Source organism: Chironomus tepperi, unplaced genomic scaffold (genome assembly GCF_022539635.2).
Source record: "Chironomus tepperi strain 1889 unplaced genomic scaffold, CSIRO-AGI_Ctep_v1 contig_74, whole genome shotgun sequence".
NCBI lineage: Eukaryota > Metazoa > Arthropoda > Insecta > Diptera > Chironomidae > Chironomus > Chironomus tepperi.
Window position 1 is genome coordinate 2045863 of NW_027226196.1, and position 18669 is coordinate 2064531.

General features: G+C 31.5%; 7 protein-coding genes, 1 long non-coding RNA gene and 2 pseudogenes across 8 annotated transcripts; 4 read left to right on the forward strand and 6 right to left on the reverse strand.

Moving 5' to 3' along the window:
- Positions 1-4099: 4099 nt before the first annotated feature.
- Positions 4100-4510, reverse strand: LOC139101076 (histone H3). Its single transcript, XM_070653944.1, has one exon. It carries the CDS (start codon positions 4508-4510, stop codon positions 4100-4102), a length of 411 nt encoding a protein of 136 aa, XP_070510045.1.
- Positions 4511-4913: 403 nt separating this feature from the next.
- Positions 4914-5225, forward strand: LOC139101077 (histone H4). The gene has a single exon (XM_070653945.1). The coding sequence runs from the start codon at positions 4914-4916 to the stop codon at positions 5223-5225; it is 312 nt and encodes a 103-aa protein (XP_070510046.1).
- Positions 5226-7051: 1826 nt separating this feature from the next.
- Positions 7052-7490, reverse strand: LOC139085630 (histone H2A-like). The gene has a single exon (XM_070633723.1). It carries the CDS (start codon positions 7486-7488, stop codon positions 7108-7110), a length of 381 nt encoding a protein of 126 aa, XP_070489824.1. The 5' UTR covers positions 7489-7490; the 3' UTR covers positions 7052-7107.
- Positions 7491-7721: 231 nt separating this feature from the next.
- On the forward strand, positions 7722-8099 carry LOC139101078 (histone H2B). The gene has a single exon (XM_070653946.1). It carries the CDS (start codon positions 7722-7724, stop codon positions 8097-8099), a length of 378 nt encoding a protein of 125 aa, XP_070510047.1.
- A 3010-nt stretch (positions 8100-11109) lies between these two features.
- On the reverse strand, positions 11110-12690 carry LOC139085583 (uncharacterized). The gene is made up of 3 exons (XR_011543933.1): positions 12564-12690; positions 11484-11927; positions 11110-11425 (listed from the first exon to the last, which is right to left on the reverse strand). It is a non-coding gene; the product is annotated as an uncharacterized lncRNA (long non-coding RNA).
- A 686-nt stretch (positions 12691-13376) lies between these two features.
- LOC139101079 (histone H4) lies at positions 13377-13688 on the reverse strand. The gene has a single exon (XM_070653947.1). The coding sequence runs from the start codon at positions 13686-13688 to the stop codon at positions 13377-13379; it is 312 nt and encodes a 103-aa protein (XP_070510048.1).
- A 406-nt stretch (positions 13689-14094) lies between these two features.
- On the forward strand, positions 14095-14505 carry LOC139101080 (histone H3). The gene has a single exon (XM_070653948.1). The coding sequence runs from the start codon at positions 14095-14097 to the stop codon at positions 14503-14505; it is 411 nt and encodes a 136-aa protein (XP_070510049.1).
- A 686-nt stretch (positions 14506-15191) lies between these two features.
- On the reverse strand, positions 15192-15924 carry LOC139085608 (histone H1B-like; annotated as a pseudogene).
- Positions 15925-17110: 1186 nt separating this feature from the next.
- LOC139101081 (histone H2B) lies at positions 17111-17488 on the reverse strand. The gene has a single exon (XM_070653949.1). It carries the CDS (start codon positions 17486-17488, stop codon positions 17111-17113), a length of 378 nt encoding a protein of 125 aa, XP_070510050.1.
- A 233-nt stretch (positions 17489-17721) lies between these two features.
- Positions 17722-18157, forward strand: LOC139085615 (histone H2A-like; annotated as a pseudogene).
- The last annotated feature ends 512 nt before the right edge of the window (positions 18158-18669 follow it).

The window sequence follows — 18669 nt, forward strand, 5'->3', positions numbered from 1 at the left end:
CTGATGTGATATAAAGTTCGGTAAAATTTCAAAATTTAATTTAAATTATTCGAAATTTGAAGTAAAATTTGATTCTTATTTTAAAAACATTAATGCGGTAAAAAAATTGCCGTACACTGACTGTTTTAAAGTGGGAAATGTGAATGCGGCTGGATAGCGGAGGCTCAAAATGTCAGTATAGACACATTTTAAATTTTTTCTGACCGTTAAAATAAATTGACTAATTTTGTCAATATTTTTTATGGATATTCTAGTATTGGGGTTCAACGTTCGAACTCTTGGAATCAGTGGGATTTGATTTTCAATGTTCTGCCAACTCTGGATTAGACAATATAGTTTGAATTAACGGTTGGAAACTCCCGAAAATGCCAAAATATCCCCAAAAATTCAACAATTCCATGACATGATTTTTGAAATTTCTTTGAATATCCAACCAAAATTAACGTTGATATATTGAAAGAATTTCATAAATCATGTCATGAAGTTAGTGTCATGTAATACGGTCAGGATCAGGATAATACGAGATCGTACTGATAAACAAGTAATAAGTAAGTAAGTAAGCAAGACACATGACGTAGAAAATGCGAAAAGTAATCATGTGATATTCAGGAATTATATAAAAACGTCAAAAAAATTGATAAATCTAAATGGCATGCCAGTGGAGGACAACCTTTTTTGTGAAACGACTCAGCAATGTCTTATGCACAGAACATTAATGAATTCATGTTTACACATGGCACACCAGTCAAATAAATCTGTTTCCACGCCGCGGCATACAGGTTGTCCACCACTATTGTAGACACAACTCAATCATCGCTCTCTTGACTTGCCATCAATTATATGGAAAATTAAAAAAATTCTCAAGAAAAGAAAAAAAAATAAACAAATTTTTTTCTATTGAAGTGATAATTTTCTAGTCGACATTGTCTGTAACTTAATAAGTTAGACAAACAGTTTTAATGACTTAAACGTATTAAATCCTACAAAAGCGAATATTCTTTAAGGCAATAGTTCAGAGGAAAGTGAGATGGAGATATTGAGAAAGGAGAATTATGTTGTTGGTACAATTCAACTTGCAACTTAATTATTCACTTTTCCTTTCATCTCAATCTACAATATATATATTAATAAATGCAGCACGAACAAAAAATGCAAAAGAAGTTGTTGCACAGATAAGATTCATAAGATGCAATATTCAACTCTAGTGAGGGGAAATTAATCATGTTGGAGGTGCAGTTAGCGATTTAGCCGTAAAGAAAATGAGAAAAATAAGATCAAGAAGGCACGCGCAATTTTGACCTTCTTCTTGCCATGACGATTCTTTGATTACAACTGTTGCATGCATGCATAAGCAATTGTGGTTTAATACATTTGCAAATTTGAGACAGTGTTAAGTTGGTCCTTACACATCTTTAAAATTATTTTAGTCTTGAGGCTTCTTCGTGTGTGTTGGAACTGACAACATTCAAACCAGAACAGCAAGTGAAATCACGCGACTAACATGAAAGAAATTCAATCTTCAACAATTGCATGCAAATGCACAATTAAAGATGTTAAAGGTTATCTCTACAAGTCACTGCTACCGGTTCTAATATTATTCATGAATATAAAATTAAAAAGACTCATGATATTGATGAATTAGCATTCATTTGATCACTTATGTTTTATTACACCATTTTAATTGCATTAATTCAGTTGACAACGACTGTATAATGTTCTAGCCGTGTGACACATGTGGATAATTGTTTGTCATCAATCTTATTCCTTTCTATTTCTTCTCATGACACTTGCTACTGTAGGATATCATAAAATATAATTATTCATATTGATTCTTATCATTATAAATTTTTATATATGATTATTAAGCGTTTAATGAGCTTAATACCCTTTCGAGATGTCTCATTAAGAATAATATCAGATGCGTTTGTAACATTTTAATCATACTGCGAAGTCGGTGTTTCAGTGTGAATTTAAAAAAGAACTATGGGTATGGTAGAATGATAGTTGCTTGAAGTAATGATATAGAGTCTGTAGAGTGGAACAATTTAGAGAAATTCAGATAAATATATTAATTAGACAAGGGTTTGCTTCCCATATTTTGAATCAATTTTAGAGTTTTAAACCAGATGTCGAGATGTAGCCGGTTTTAGCAGCTGTGAAAAGTCTTTATGATGATAAAGCCGACTGAATTTACGGGAGATTCACAGGTAATTTTGTCTTAAAATTCAAATTTAAAATTGTGGATCATTTTTCAGATTTTAATTGCATTAAAATTGAAGGGCGTCAAAATATTTAGGGGAGATTCACAGTTGTCTCTTAAATTTAATAATCTCAATCATAAAATTTCACATCAGTTGTTTTAAAATAACTTGTTTATAAAATTTCATATCATTATCAACATTACATTGTAAACAGCTCCAACTTTAAATACTTAATTTTCACATTCACGTTCAATCTCCATTTCAGCTTTTATCTCAATCTCATATCTTATTCAAAGCTAGTTTTCAGCATAAATATTATATCAATATCATTGTCATAAAGATTATCATAACCATCAATATCACATATTAAATACATACTATTGGCTCATCGAATTCGTGCCTTGCAGCTTTATAAAAATTATTTAAATTTCATTTTATTTGTAAATTTCTGTTCTTTTTTAATCAATGCAGTACAATCAAGCAGTGCGAACATGTTTTGCAATTTGCAATTAATAATTACGCAAAATTATTCTTTTTTGCGTTTAAATAGCTTGAGGCATTAAGTTCATGATAAGATTCTTTGCATAAATAAATTTTCATATTTTTTCTTTACTCTTCATTTTTGCAATATGGCTATAATAATTATGATATATGACATGTGATGAAAATTATCGAGACAGTGGTGCTAATTAAGAAAAGAATACCTAAGGAAAGTTCTTCATCAGTAAGAACATCCCTAAGAACATTAAAAGGAGATTATCAATTAGTAAATGCAAATTTTTAATTAATTTTTAAGGCATTCAAGTGTTGAGTTTATGAGATTTCATTATGCTGGAATGATGAAATTTTAATTATATATCATGCGTTCATTTTAAGATTTATGCTTGTAATATCCATCCACACATTCAAAAAATTATTGTTTTCAAGCTTACTTATATAATGTTTGAGTTTACAAACTCCAAACTAATTGGTAAAATATGCTGTAAAATATATTTCCATATTTAATAGCACAAAAATCTGTAAATCGATCCAAAATTCGACACTAGATTGATGTTCTTAACAGGCAAAAGTATGCTTTCATGGAACAGAAATACCAATTTTAGGTACCTAAAAGCGATCTCTTTGCCTGTTATGGAGTGACTCTGATGTGAATTAAATCGAATATGACACTATGTCAAAGTCAGAGGCGCCTTATGTCGCATTTTTGACAGATTAATTGACTTGTGCTCTTCGAGTTTCAAATTGCAGATTATTTGTAAGCAGAATTAATTCTATGCAAGTTACCAAAGCTAAGCAAAAACATAAAATTTCCATGTTCATGTCCATGTTGTTACAAAATTTTGTATAATTTTCAGGCGTAAACTTATTTTGTTCCCATTCCATTAGCTGACGAGAATCAACTTTAAATCTCATTTCCATTAAAAACCACTGGAAACTGCAAAAAAGAGCATCAAAAATTTTGCATGTCTTAAAGATTCTCAAAGGAAAATGCATGCAATACACCTTTTAAGGTGCTTTCCTTCTCTCTTTTTCCAATGCTTTAAAACATTATTCAATGTTCAAGATCATTTAACTTACGAAATGCATAAAATTGAAGATCAAGAGAATCTCTGCATGAAAAAATTGCAATAAGAGAATGAACATATTTTCAACATATTCTCATTTCTTTCTCTTATGCCAAAACATGCATGAAGTTTGAATGCTTTAACGGAAAATAAATATTCAATATTTTATCCTACTTTAAATATGAAAACAGCATAAGCATTCAAAACGTCATAGTTTTCGTATAAGTTCTAATGATCATAATGATGAATTAAAATTTTCTTCTTTTCATGTTAATATTTTTGGTGGTCTTGAAAAAGACCGTTCGATTGTAAATAATTCCTTGCTATGAGAATTTAAGCACGTTCACCACGGATACGACGGGCAAGTTGGATGTCCTTTGGCATGATTGTGACACGCTTGGCATGGATGGCACACAAGTTTGTGTCTTCGAATAATCCGACGAGATAAGCTTCAGATGCTTCTTGTAAAGCCATGACTGCTGATGATTGGAAACGCAAGTCAGTCTTGAAATCTTGAGCGATTTCACGGACAAGACGTTGGAATGGCAATTTGCGGATCAACAATTCAGTCGATTTCTGATAACGACGGATTTCACGAAGAGCAACTGTACCTGGACGATAACGATGTGGCTTCTTAACTCCTCCGGTTGCTGGTGCTGATTTACGGGCAGCTTTTGTTGCCAATTGTTTACGTGGTGCTTTTCCACCAGTTGATTTACGAGCTGTTTGCTTTGTACGGGCCATTTTTTTAGTTTTAAGTTTTCGATTTGAAATTCAAATGAGAAATAATGCTAAAGTAAGAAATGCGTCCCTATTTATATTATTTTCTTGGCGCGAAGATACGAATATGTGGTAGGGAGAGTAAGAATGAGGGGAAATGAGAGACTTTCGATAATTCTTGAATTTTCTTTAATTAATTTAGGTAAAAGTTTCCAAATTATTTTCAAAATTATTAATTCTTTCCAGAGTATGGATTTAGGTAAATTAATTTCAGGTAACTTTACGGAATCGACAGAAATTCAAATCGAAATTGTGAGAAAGGGAAGGTGAGAGAATGTATATAAAGAGAGTGAATTTCATGATTCAGCATCATTCAAGTTTTACATTTTCTTGTGTAAAGAAGTAAAAAATATATTGAAAATACAAAATGACTGGACGAGGTAAAGGAGGCAAAGGTTTAGGAAAAGGAGGCGCAAAGCGTCATCGTAAAGTTCTTCGTGATAACATCCAAGGAATCACAAAGCCAGCAATCCGTCGTTTGGCTCGTCGTGGTGGTGTCAAGCGTATCTCAGGCTTGATCTACGAAGAAACTCGTGGTGTCTTGAAAGTTTTCTTGGAAAATGTCATCCGTGATGCAGTCACATACACTGAACACGCCAAGAGAAAGACAGTCACAGCTATGGATGTCGTCTATGCATTGAAACGCCAAGGACGTACTCTCTACGGTTTCGGAGGTTAAATTTCTTTCTACATCATCATCAACTTACATTAAATTACCTTATCAAATGGTCTTTTTCAAGACCGCAAATTTATTTATGAAGAAAATTATTTTTATTATTAGTATTAGGGATTTCAATGCCGGACCAAAATCTCAATCCCGGGATTACGGTATTGGGAAATTCTCAATCTTATATTGATTGCGAATTTCATAAAAATATTTATTACGGGATCCCGGATCTTCAGACAAAATCGGGATCAATACTGATATTATAATTTACTCAAAATCCGGTATCAAATTATGCTTAAAACGGTTCAAAACAACTAAAACCAACCAAATTTGAATGTAAATTAACGTTGCATTGTCATTTAAAAATGGATCTAATTCAAAAACTGACTTTCTCCTTTAGCTCTACTTTAAATAAGTTTCAAGTTCATAATGATTCATATGTACAGACCGATACCGGGCTTTCAAAGGATGACAAGAAGAAGAGACGTCATAAGCGTAAGGAATCATACGCAATCTACATCTTCAAAGTCTTGAAACAAGTTCACCCATATCAAAGGCAATGGCATCATGAACAGTTTCGTCAATGATATCTTCGGTGTTAATTCCGACAAGGATATTCAATACCGGTAATAAAATTGTTGCAATATCGATATTGAATTCCAGTATTTCATACAAATCAGTTCCGGTATTCAAAACCCTAGTCCCGACAATTTTTTAACTTATTTCCAATGATATGAGCTAATAAACTTCTGTTAATCAGTCGATAAATAGCTAATCTAATGAAAACGATTAGTATCTGTCTTATACCAGTCTTGCAATGAGTGCAACAAGATATTGGAAAATGTATAAACAGAGGTTTTCAATCGTTTTTTTAGTCAACAATTTCAAGTTTTAATCAAAAAGTAAAGCTAATGAAATATTTAAGTTAAGGTTAAACTTTTTTTGTTGCACCAGCAAAAGCCAAGAAAGAGAAAAAAAAATAAATTTTAAATTTGAATATTGAATAAAAAAGTTTAAAATCCTAAGAATTCTTCAATACCGTAATACCGGAATACCAAGTTAAAGGTAAAGGAGAAACTTCAATCCCGGGATTTCGGTATTGGAAAATTGAGCCAAATCCCGGGATCGCTCCCGGTATTCAGGATCGGGATTGAAAACCCTAATTAGTATTCTTAATTCCATAAAGTCTTTTAAATGCTTGTGTACCTAAAATAAAAGAATCAATAAAGTATATTTATCTGTTGTAAATCCTAAGCTACTCTATTTTGGGCTTAAACTACGAAAATCATGAACCCAAGAGATCAAAAAATACGTTAAAAATTGTTAAAGGCAGATTGGTTCCCAAGTTATTGATTATTTCTAACAGATTTATAATCCACTCAGAGTATATATGTGATATAAAATAGAGATGTTATATTCATTCGCTAGTATTTCAAGCCTTCTAGTTAAATTTTGATTACTACGCACTAAAATATTCCTAAAAGAGCATAATTTGATGGCACAGTAATATGTAATAAAGTTGACTACTAGGATTTGGATTAAAATTTTAAATCTATTTAATTAGAGTTCAAAATTTTAAAATAAATAAGAATTTCAATAAAATGGAGTTTTTGTTAACAGGAGAGCATAAATTTTGATATGGCGAATCTTGAATTGAATGCGAATATCATAAAAAAATCTATAACTTACTGAATTTTCTCTAATTCTAGCGCATGGAAGTTCATTTAAAAAAAACTTTTAAATCTAGAATAAAATGAGTTTAACTAAAATAGAATCTGAGTGAAAATTATTAAGGAAATTTAATAAAGTAAAAATTAGTTTTTCTTTGTGAATTTAAATTTGTCGCCCTGAAAAGGACGGTTTTAAGATGTTTGAAGGCACATTATTGATGAATTTATGCTTTCGTTTTTGATTCTGTCTTCTTTGGCAACAAGACGGCTTGGATGTTTGGTAAGACACCACCTTGTGCAATTGTGACTCCAGATAAAAGTTTGTTCAATTCTTCGTCATTACGGATGGCCAATTGCAAGTGACGTGGAATGATTCTTGTCTTTTTGTTGTCACGAGCAGCATTTCCTGCCAATTCAAGAACTTCAGCAGCCAAGTATTCCATGACGGCAGCTAAATATACTGGAGCTCCAGCACCAACACGTTCACCATAGTTTCCTTTACGGAGAAGACGATGGATACGACCGACTGGGAATTGTAATCCAGCACGGCTTGAACGTGACTTTGCCTTTGCCTTAACTTTGCCTCCTTTACCACGGCCTGACATTTTTCAATATGTTATTTGTTTTGACTTGTACGAGAAAGTTTACAAACGAATGATGATTCGATACTGAGTTGAATGTTCACAAATGTTCAAGTATTTATACTAAAATTGAGAGCGGGAAAAAGAGAGAGGCGTGGCCTATGCTACATGGTGAGAGAAATTGTATATAAAGAGAATAAAAAGTGTGAACAGACAACAGTTGTATTCTGAACTTTATTCATAACACATCATAAAAAATGGCACCACCAAAAACAAGCGGAAAAGCTGCAAAGAAAGCCGGTAAGGCACAAAAAGCAATCTCAAAGGATGACAAGAAGAAGAGACGTCATAAGCGTAAGGAATCATACGCAATCTACATCTTCAAAGTCTTGAAACAAGTTCACCCAGACACTGGTGTTTCATCAAAGGCAATGAGCATCATGAACAGTTTCGTCAATGATATCTTCGAACGTATTGCTGCTGAAGCCTCACGATTGGCTCACTACAATAAACGATCAACAATCACAAGTCGCGAGATCCAAACTGCTGTTCGTTTACTCTTGCCTGGTGAATTGGCTAAGCACGCTGTCTCAGAAGGTACAAAAGCTGTCACCAAATACACATCATCCAAGTAAATTGCTATTTCTGTGCTGCATCGCCAATCTCAAATGGTCTTTTTCAAGACCGCAAAATATTTTATGAAAAAGAAAAAGTTTTAATTAAACAAGACTGAATTTAGGTATTAACATTGTATGTTTTAATTTTATTAGAGATTGTTCTGAATACATATAAGCTCATAATTTTTATGAACATAAAAACTAAAAATTATTAATTATTTTAGTTATTTATATCACTATGGCTGTGACATGTGGTGTCCATTTAATATTTTCAGCACTTTTTGATATCACTTGAGTAAGGCACATGTGATTATTTGCTCCAAATTTTTCAAAATATTCACTAATATCCCATTCGGTAGGTTTTATTTTCTCTTTTAAAAACGCGTCCAGTGAATTTTCATTTGAAGCAAAAATATTTCTAAGATACATCAAAAACTGATTACAAGTTAGTTCGTCAGTATATTGCACAACATAAAGCATGAAGTCAAGAGAATTTAGAAGGATATTTTTCAATTCAATATCACTAAAGTAATTGCTGTATAATTCTCGTGCAAAATTAAATGAATTAAGCTTTGTTTTGTAAGAATAAATCAGACTCAAATGAAAAATATTAAGTTTAGGTGAGTCATAGATGAAGCTTAAATATCCTTTTTCATTATAGAAATGAAATAGACCAGATTGATCATATATCAATAATAAATCCTTTTGTTGATCAAAAGTTGAATGATTTTTGAAAAAATTCCACATATTTTCTAATGTAAATTTATGAAATGCAGCACGATGAAGAAGATTTTCATTTATTATCATGTCATGAATTTCAGAACTATTTAAAAAATTCTCAGATATTTTAATCAAATTAATTAAAAAGTTTTCAATTTCAATTGAATGAGAAAAATAATAAGAATTTAAATATTTTGCAAATGCATTTCCTAGAGCTTTTGTTGCATTTTCTTTTGATAACAAATGTTTATATTTTGTCCAAATAATCTCATAGTTTTGGATAGACAATGAATAAAGTTCAGGATTTGTTAAAGCAATTAGAAGTTCAGTTTTTTCAGGTTTTGTCAAAATACTTCCATTTTCTTTTAAAAATTCAGATACAAATGTTTCATTGAACTGTAAGTTTTCAATTGAATATTCATCATGTGGTTTTGAAATATTCAATTGACTGTAGTAAATCATGCCAAAATAAATGCTCCTTTTTGATTCGTGCCTTTTATAAATCTTTTAAATTCTTGGTCTGAAAGATATTCTTTAACTGTTTTACTAATTTGATCACAATGAATATAATTTGAATGATAAAAAGGATTGAAAGTAGCTGTACAGACAGTTTCAGATTCATTAACATGAAGCATTTCAGTAAAGACTTCGTGATCCTTACTAAAGAATTTCAAAAGAAATTCAAAAATTTCTGGATTTTGTGAATTTAAGAAATGAAAGAAAATTTTCTTAAATTTTGTTCTTAAAAGATCAGAAAATAGCGGATGGAATTTGCTTGTTTTGGAACTACTTGGGTCATCTATGTACTCAATTATAAAATTCGAAACATTTTCCATATTTTTACCATTCAAAAATGCATTGAAAAATGTCTGAAGTCTCAAAACTGCTTCATCATAATTTAATTCTTTATTTACTTCGTAAATATTTTCAATAAAATATTTTGCAAGGAAGTAATCCATAAAAATTCTATGAGTAAATTTGATTTTGTTATCCTTTTTACTTTTATAAACTATATTATTTTTGAGAATTGTTTCATACTCAGCAGGACTTAATGGTGTTTCTCGCATTATACTCAATTTTGGGATATTAATGAAATTAAGAGCAATTATTGCACTTTTCTGATAAAATTTTAAACTATTTTTATTCCTATCCCAATCATAGATTCTTAAATTAACTAATTCGTCATTATATTTATACGAGGTAGATAAGTTGGAGTTGAATGAAATAATATCAGCTGTTGTGTTCAATTTTTGAGGAGATATAGTGTCAATTAAAACTTTTCCGAATTGTGACTTTAAAATTGGAAATTTAGAACCAATAAAACTTAAAGATAAAATAATAATAATGAATTCAAAATAGTCAAATATTTTTTTAGGCTTTTGTTTTTTATGACAATTTTCAGTGTTTTCTAAATAATTCTTCATATTTTCAATCATTTTTCCAAAATAATCAAATAATTCTGGAAAATGATTCTGTATTTCTGCAAGCTTTTCTGGCTGATGTGAATACATTGCAATTAAATGTGGTGGACGAACAATCACCTCACAGTGATGTTGACTAACTGGATATTTCTTAAAAACTACATCTATAATATTTTCTTTTCCACTAGAAGCTTTGCATTTTTGAACGATTTGTTCAAATTCTTGCATTGCCTTCTTATCTTTACTTGTGTACGGTTTTGATTGATTCGAATAGACTAAGTACACTGCATAATGACACAGCTCATGTATTAAAGTTCCAATTGCAAAATGTTTTCTTGATTCATCAAGAAGCTGCTTTGCTCCAATGTAAATAGTTCCTTCGAAATAAAATACACCTAATGTACTGTCTGATGATGTAGGATCGGTTATATTAACAGCATTACGATTAAAGTCAAAAATGATTGTAAAATTCTTCTTTGATGCGACAATTTTGAGAATTATATTAAGCTGTGGATCTCGAGATAAATATTTGTAAGCTTCAGCTACAAGCTTTTGCTTCTCCTGTATCCCAGTTACGTCATGAGCGATTGATGAGTTTTGCATAAGGGTGTAGATGTGCTTGTCAACTAGTTCTTTTGAGTGCTTTTTGTGGATTTGTCTGATCACTTCTTGCTCCATATAACTTAATTCATCAAAAACTCCTTTTGACATTCATGTGGAGCGAGGTAAATCTCATTCATCAAAAGAATTTCATAAATATTGAAAGCTTTTGCTTCCACTGCGGCATTTGCTGCTGATTTGTTAGTCAAATCAAAGTAAAATTCTAAACGATTTGACAATTTAAAATGTTTTTCACTTTTTCTTCATTTTTGTCAGTAATCGCTGCATGTAGTTGACTAGTTGTATTGTAAAATCTCTTGAAGTTATCTGAAAGCTGATTAATGTCAATTCCTTTAGGATACGTCAAGTTGGCTTGAGCTAAGATAAGAAGAACCTCAGAATGGTGATTTTTCCAAGCTAAATCTTGAGCACTAACTCCGTCATAAGCTGTGGATTTAGTGCCAAAATTCAAAAATGTTTTGACCATCTCCGCATTTCCAGCTTCAGCAGCAATCATCAGTAAATTATGATCTTGTGAGTCAGCAATTAAATCAACCCAAATTACATTATCACTCGAATATAATTTCCAATTTTTGCATAATCCTGAGTGAAAAAATGTTATATTATCATCCGATTTTAGTGTAACTTATGACTTACGTACCTAACCTTCCTTTACTTAAAGATTTTGCCAGAAAATCGACAAGAAAATTAAAAATATTTTCATTTATGTCATTTGAAATCTCGTAAAAGTAGAAATCAAGAAATAAGAAATTTGGAATGTCTTTTGACTTCCAGTAAATTAAAAAATTGTTATTTCTCTTGGATGCCAAAAATATAATAACACTTGTGTCAACAAATTTGCTGCTTAGTTTTTCAAGGTTGTCTGCATCGAAAGCTTCAAAAGAATTCTCAATTCTAATTTTGATGACTAAAACTGTTTCTTTATTCTGAATTTCTTTGTTGATTTCTTGTAGGTTCAACAATGCCATAATCGTCTGAATATTATTAATGCTGAATTCAATTTGTTTGATCTCCTTTGGTACCTCCTCCATTTCAATAGTTACATGATTGTTGTCTAGCTTTGACTGCTGTTCTTGTCGAAATTCTAAGAATTAATTAATTTAAATCTGAGTAAATTTCTTGATTTTGCGAATCTACAAAATTTTACAATATTTCATGTCTAATGTCTAATCTAACAAACAAGTCATTAGTATTCAAGATGCTCTCCACAGACCCAAAACTCAAAGAAAATCGAAATTACATTACTGACCAGACCAATATCCAATACAGTAGCTTTAGATAAGAACATTCAAATCACAAGAAATAAAAACAATTACCGGAAACAAGTGAGAGAATTCGCAGCTTAAAATTATCATGTGCTGCCGAAGAAGCACAGACAAAATTTCCGGAAATACCTATTGAATAAGTCAACATGAATAATAAACTTTTTCTGCCGTGGTATCGACATGAGAATTAAGATGAAAAGAAAATCAGCAAACAAAAGAAGTGAAACCGGTTTTTGAAGACGAATTTTCGCAAAATAAATATTCGTCATAGCTTTACGTCGTCATATTATCAGTATGACGCTAAGTTACCCTGATAACACCTCGAGGACTGAATTAGAATCATTTTTATGGCAAAAAGTCAGTTTGCTGCATTGAGCCACTCAGAATTTTGAATAAATGTTTCCCAAAGAAATTGATTTGCATTAAATGAATGCTTAATTTCTTATGAACCTTACCATCATTTAAATCACCTTCATTACGACAATATGGTAATTTTAAAATTTTTGCAATTATTTTTTGAAAATTTCCTTTGTTTAAGAACATTGCACAAAACAATTAACACTGATCCGGACAATTTGAAAGATAAACCAAGACTAATAAAAAATTGGGGAAGCATATAAAAATGATTCTCAATGTATCTTTAAAAGTAATAAGAAGCAAGAAGGTAGGAACGAAAACGGAAAAAATAAAATCTGCAAACAAAGTTTGTGTGATTCTATGGATTTTAAAGCGCATTTTTTAAATGATCATCAAATTATAAAACTTGAAACTGAGTACAAGATAGTTGTGAATTTAACTAAAAATTCCAACAATCCAAAGCAGCAACCATAAATTCAGTGACAAACAGACAATTATAAATTAATAAAACAATGACGCTGTTAATTTAAACGCGGTCTGCAAAAAACGTGAACAACACAGGAAAGAATAGGAAATGTTTATATGTGTTTTGAACTCTCTCCAAAATATATGACCTGAAAGCATAATATGTATTTTACTTAAATATTTTAAGCACGTTAATATACAAATTGCTTCGCAAAATGTTAACACAAGCGCATGATAAATAAATATTAATGAAATATTAATGCTCAGCATAACTTGATGAATATTTGAATAATTTAATTGAATATTATTTAATTTTGAACATAGCTTTTGCTTAAATCTATATAAAACCCTGTAAAACAATAAATAAAAATAATTTTCTTCATAAATAAATTGGCGGTCTTGAAAAAGACCATTTAATGTAAGTTGATGATGATGTAGAAAGAAATTTAACCTCCGAAACCGTAGAGAGTACGTCCTTGGCGTTTCAATGCATAGACGACATCCATAGCTGTGACTGTCTTTCTCTTGGCGTGTTCAGTGTATGTGACTGCATCACGGATGACATTTTCCAAGAAAACTTTCAAGACACCACGAGTTTCTTCATAGATCAAGCCTGAGATACGCTTGACACCACCACGACGAGCCAAACGACGGATTGCTGGCTTTGTGATTCCTTGGATGTTATCACGAAGAACTTTACGATGACGCTTTGCGCCTCCTTTTCCTAAACCTTTGCCTCCTTTACCTCGTCCAGTCATTTTGTATTTTCAATATATTTTTTACTTCTTAACACGAGAAAATGTAAAACTTGAATGATGCTGATTCTTGAAATTCACTCTCTTTATATACATTCTCTCACATTCCCCTCTCACTCAATTTCGATTTGAATTTCTGTCGATTTCGTAAAGTTACCTGAAATTAATTTACCTAAATTCATACTCTGGAAAATAATTAATAATTTTGAAAATAATTTAGAAACTTTTACCTAAATTAATTAAAGAATTTTTAAGAAATTTATCAAAAGTCTCTCATTTCCCCTCATTCTTACTCTCCCTACCACACATTCATATCTTCGCGCCATAAAATAATATAAATAGGGGACGCATTTCTTACTTTAGCATTATTTCTCATTTGTATTTCAAATCGAAAACTCAAAACTAAAAAATGGCCCGTACAAAGCAAACAGCTCGTAAATCAACTGGTGGAAAAGCACCACGTAAACAATTGGCAACAAAAGCTGCCCGTAAATCAGCACCAGCAACCGGAGGAGTTAAGAAGCCACATCGTTATCGTCCAGGTACAGTTGCTCTTCGTGAAATCCGTCGTTATCAGAAATCGACTGAATTGTTGATCCGCAAATTGCCATTCCAACGTCTTGTCCGTGAAATCGCTCAAGATTTCAAGACTGACTTGCGTTTCCAATCATCAGCAGTCATGGCTTTACAAGAAGCATCTGAAGCTTATCTCGTCGGATTATTCGAAGACACAAACTTGTGCGCCATCCATGCCAAGCGTGTCACAATCATGCCAAAGGACATCCAACTTGCTCGTCGTATCCGTGGTGAACGTGCTTAAATTCTCATAGCAAAGAATAATTTACAACAATTGAACGGTCTTTTTCAAGACCACCAAAAATATTGACATGAAAAGAAGAAAATTTTAATCAATTTTATGATCTCAATTTAAAGTTAGGACATTTTCAATTTATTACTAGGACATTGGTCTACAAGGACATATCTTTTTAGAGTAGAACTAAGACTAGTTTTATAATATGATTTTTCATAAGGTTATTATTAAAGAATATTCAACAATTTTGTGTATAGTATCAATGATTGAACGGGAAAGTGTAGTATCAATCACGAGATGGCAAAATAACTAATGGAAGGAAGCTGTTGATATAAGGTACATTGCATTTGGTATTGGAAATTGACAAGCAAGTCGATAGGAAAAGTTAAGGGAATATCTAGAGAGGCTATGGATCACAATGATCTGTACAGCCAGCGAATAACTGGATTTTGGTTCTAGTCACTAAACGATAGATATCCATATTATTTAGTATAAAATGTACAATATTGTAAATATCACAGAATTTTTATTAATTTTATATAAAATAGACTCAAATTGTAATCAAAAATTTGTTTTTCTTTTTCGAATGAGATTTTGTAGTCCTGAAAAGGACTATTTGTAATGGTTGCTGATTATCAGCTATGATTTGTGCTTATACGATAAGTTTCTTAGTTTAGAATATCAATTTTTTTGCTTGTCTGATTTAAGCTTTCTTTGCTGCTGGTTTTTTGGCGGCTTTAGGCTTCTTCTCTGCAGCTGGTTTCTTGGCTTTTGGTGCTGCTGTCTTTTTTGGCTTGGCGGCAACTTTAGCTTTTGGTGCTGCTTTTGGTTTTGCTGCAGCTTTTGGTTTTGGTGCTGCCTTTTTGGCGGCTGGCTTTGCTGCTGCTGGTTTCTTTGTGGTCTTTGCAACTGGCTTCTTTACTTTTGTGGCTGCAGCTGCTTTTGGCTTCTTGGCAATTGTTTTCTTGACTTTTTCTCACCAGCTTTCTTTGGCTTAGCGGCAGCGGCCTTCTTTGGCTTCTTTTCAACAGCCTTCTTTACAACCTTTTCTTTTCTTGGCTGCTGCTGGCAATTTGAATGATCCTGATGCTCCTTTACCTTTAACTTGTAACAATTGTCCCTTTTCAACAGCTGATTTCAAGAATTTCTTGATAAATGGAGCCAACTTATCAACATCAACTTTGTATTGAGCTACAAGGAACTTCTTGATGGCTTGTAATGATGAACCACCTCGTTCCTTTAATGTCTTAACTGCATTGACAACCATTTCACTGACTGGTGGATGAGTTCTTGGTGCCTTTGGTTTCTTTGGCTTGTCAGATTTTGGTTTCTTCTCTTTCTTGGCTTTTGCTGGTGAGGCAACTGGTGATGGTGCGACTTCTACTGCTGGATCAGACATTTTTGATTTATTTCTTAATTTTTCTTGTATTAAAAGAATTTTCAAATTGAAAATATTATGAGAAATTACAAGTTTTGTTGGTCCCTTAAATATGAGATGTGAATGGAAACGAAGCCTCGCACTCAATTTTTGTTGTAAAAATTTCCTTCATAAACTTCGGTGTCAATCTCAAAATTTGTTAATTATTGCAGAAACTTTAATTGTGCGATTCAAAATAGTTTTGCAATCTTATTTTAAATTGAAATGTTAATTCAGATTTTAATTTAAAAATATTAAATTAAATCTGCAAATTGCAAAAAAATTAAGTTAAATTTGAAATTTATGAAAAATTATTGAAATTATCTTAATTAAATTTGAATAACTTTTGAACCGATTGACATAATTTGGTCAAATTTTCACTTAAAGATAGTTAATTTAATATAAAATCATGAAATAAAAGAAAATTCTCAAAATATTAATTAACTTAACTACAGGGACGTGCTCAAAAAATAATGTTTGATACTCAGTGCTTGAAAATTTTGTAAATAAATTTTAATGAAATTAACTTTAACTTATTCGTGTCTCATGAAACTCAATTAAGTGTAAAAATGCAGAAATTTGTAAAAATGTTCAATTAAGTTAAATTTTGCCAAATTAATAATTATAATTTAAGTTAAATTAATTTTTAAAATTCTTCATATCGAAAACAACTTTCAATGACTCAGTACATAGACTATAAGATAACTGTAAATGAAATTATATGGAGTTAGACTGAGTTTATAGTTTAATGCCAGAAAAGAACATTTTTGTTAATTTAACTATTTTATCACAAATATTTTTTTGATTTGACTTATTTAAGATTTTTCTAGGTTATCAATGCGTGTTATCAGAAACAAGAAAAATCGTCTCATATAGAGTTTTCAGTCAAGAAAAGAATAATATTCAGAATTATATTTTATTTTCGAAGATTTTGTTTAATTTACTTAGTCTTAACTAATTTAAGTGTTTAAAATTATTTACAATAATACAAATTTATTTTTAATGTAATTTTATTATCAATATTTTATTTTAATATGACTAACTATAGAATAATTATTAATGTAGATAGATTCATTTGTACTATGGGAATGATATTATATGACTCATTTAATTAAAATCTTTCTCTTTTTCATAAAATCATTTTGCGGTCTTGAAAAAGACCATTTGAGATTTGCGATGCAGCACAGAAATAGCAATTTACTTGGATGATGTGTATTTGGTCACAGCTTTTGTTCCTTCTGAGACAGCGTGCTTAGCCAATTCACCAGGCAAGAGTAAACGAACAGCAGTTTGGATCTCGCGACTTGTGATTGTTGATCGTTTATTGTAGTGAGCCAATCGTGAGGCTTCAGCAGCAATACGTTCGAAGATATCATTGACGAAACTGTTCATGATGCTCATTGCCTTTGATGAAACACCAGTGTCTGGGTGAACTTGTTTCAAGACTTTGAAGATGTAGATTGCGTATGATTCCTTACGCTTATGACGTCTCTTCTTCTTGTCATCCTTTGAGATTGCTTTTTGTGCCTTACCGGCTTTCTTTGCAGCTTTTCCGCTTGTTTTTGGTGGTGCCATTTTTTATGATGTGTTTTGAATGATTTTCAGAATACAACTGTTGTCTCTTCACACTTTTCGTTCTCTTTATATACGTTTTCTCTCACCATGTAGCATAAGCCACGCTCCTCTCTTTTCCCGCTCTCAATTTTAGTATAAATACCTGAACATTTGTGAACATTCAACTCAGTATCGAATCATCATTCGTTTGTAAACTTTCTCGTACAAGTCAAATCAAATAACATATTGAAAAAATGTCAGGCCGTGGTAAAGGAGGCAAAGTTAAGGCAAAGGCAAAGTCACGTTCAAGCCGTGCTGGATTACAATTCCCAGTCGGTCGTATCCATCGTCTTCTCCGTAAAGGAAACTATGGTGAACGTGTTGGTGCTGGAGCTCCAGTATATTTAGCTGCCGTCATGGAATACTTGGCTGCTGAAGTTCTTGAATTGGCAGGAAATGCTGCTCGTGACAACAAAAAACAAGAATCATTCCACGTCACTTGCAATTGGCCATCCGTAATGACGAAGAATTGAACAAACTTTTATCTGGAGTCACAATTGCACAAGGTGGTGTCTTACCAAACATCCAAGCCGTCTTGTTGCCAAAGAAGACAGAATCAAAAACGAAAGCATAAATTCATCAATAATATGCCTTCAAACATCTTAAAACCGTCCTTTTCAGGGCGACAAATTTAAATTCACAAAGAAAAACTTAATTTTTATTTTATTAAATTACCTTAATAATTCTTATTCATGATTATATTTTTAGTTAAGGCTTCATTTAGTCTAAGTTGTCATGAAGTCAGTCTGATTTTTATCTATTTGATCTAAACTATGCTAAAATTAATGAAAATTCAGTTAGTATCAGATATTTTTATGATATTTGCATCCAACAATATATTTTGTCATTTAAACATTATGCTCTCCTGTTAACAAAAACTCCATTTTATTGAAAGTTTTTCTTTTAAAATTCTTGAATTTGAATGAAATAGATTTAAAATCAGCATTCAGAGACCTAGCGATTAACATATTAATACCATGAATTTCATGCTCTATTAGGAAGTTAATTTAGTGCGTAGTATTCAAAATTATACTAGAAAGGCTGAAAAACTAGCGAATGAATATAACATCTCTATTTTTACATCACGCATATACACTCCGGTGGATCCGTCTGTTAGAACTAGTCACATTAACTTGAAACCA

Excerpts from the sequence above, each read along its gene's own strand:
- LOC139101076 (XM_070653944.1), bottom strand. The coding sequence starts at position 4,510 with ATGGCCCGTACAAAGCAAACAGCTCGTAAATCAACTGGTGGAAAAGCA.
- LOC139101077 (XM_070653945.1), top strand. The coding sequence starts at position 4,914 with ATGACTGGACGAGGTAAAGGAGGCAAAGGTTTAGGAAAAGGAGGCGCA.
- LOC139085630 (XM_070633723.1), bottom strand. The coding sequence starts at position 7,488 with ATGTCAGGCCGTGGTAAAGGAGGCAAAGTTAAGGCAAAGGCAAAGTCA.
- LOC139101078 (XM_070653946.1), top strand. The coding sequence starts at position 7,722 with ATGGCACCACCAAAAACAAGCGGAAAAGCTGCAAAGAAAGCCGGTAAG.
- LOC139101079 (XM_070653947.1), bottom strand. The coding sequence starts at position 13,688 with ATGACTGGACGAGGTAAAGGAGGCAAAGGTTTAGGAAAAGGAGGCGCA.
- LOC139101080 (XM_070653948.1), top strand. The coding sequence starts at position 14,095 with ATGGCCCGTACAAAGCAAACAGCTCGTAAATCAACTGGTGGAAAAGCA.
- LOC139101081 (XM_070653949.1), bottom strand. The coding sequence starts at position 17,488 with ATGGCACCACCAAAAACAAGCGGAAAAGCTGCAAAGAAAGCCGGTAAG.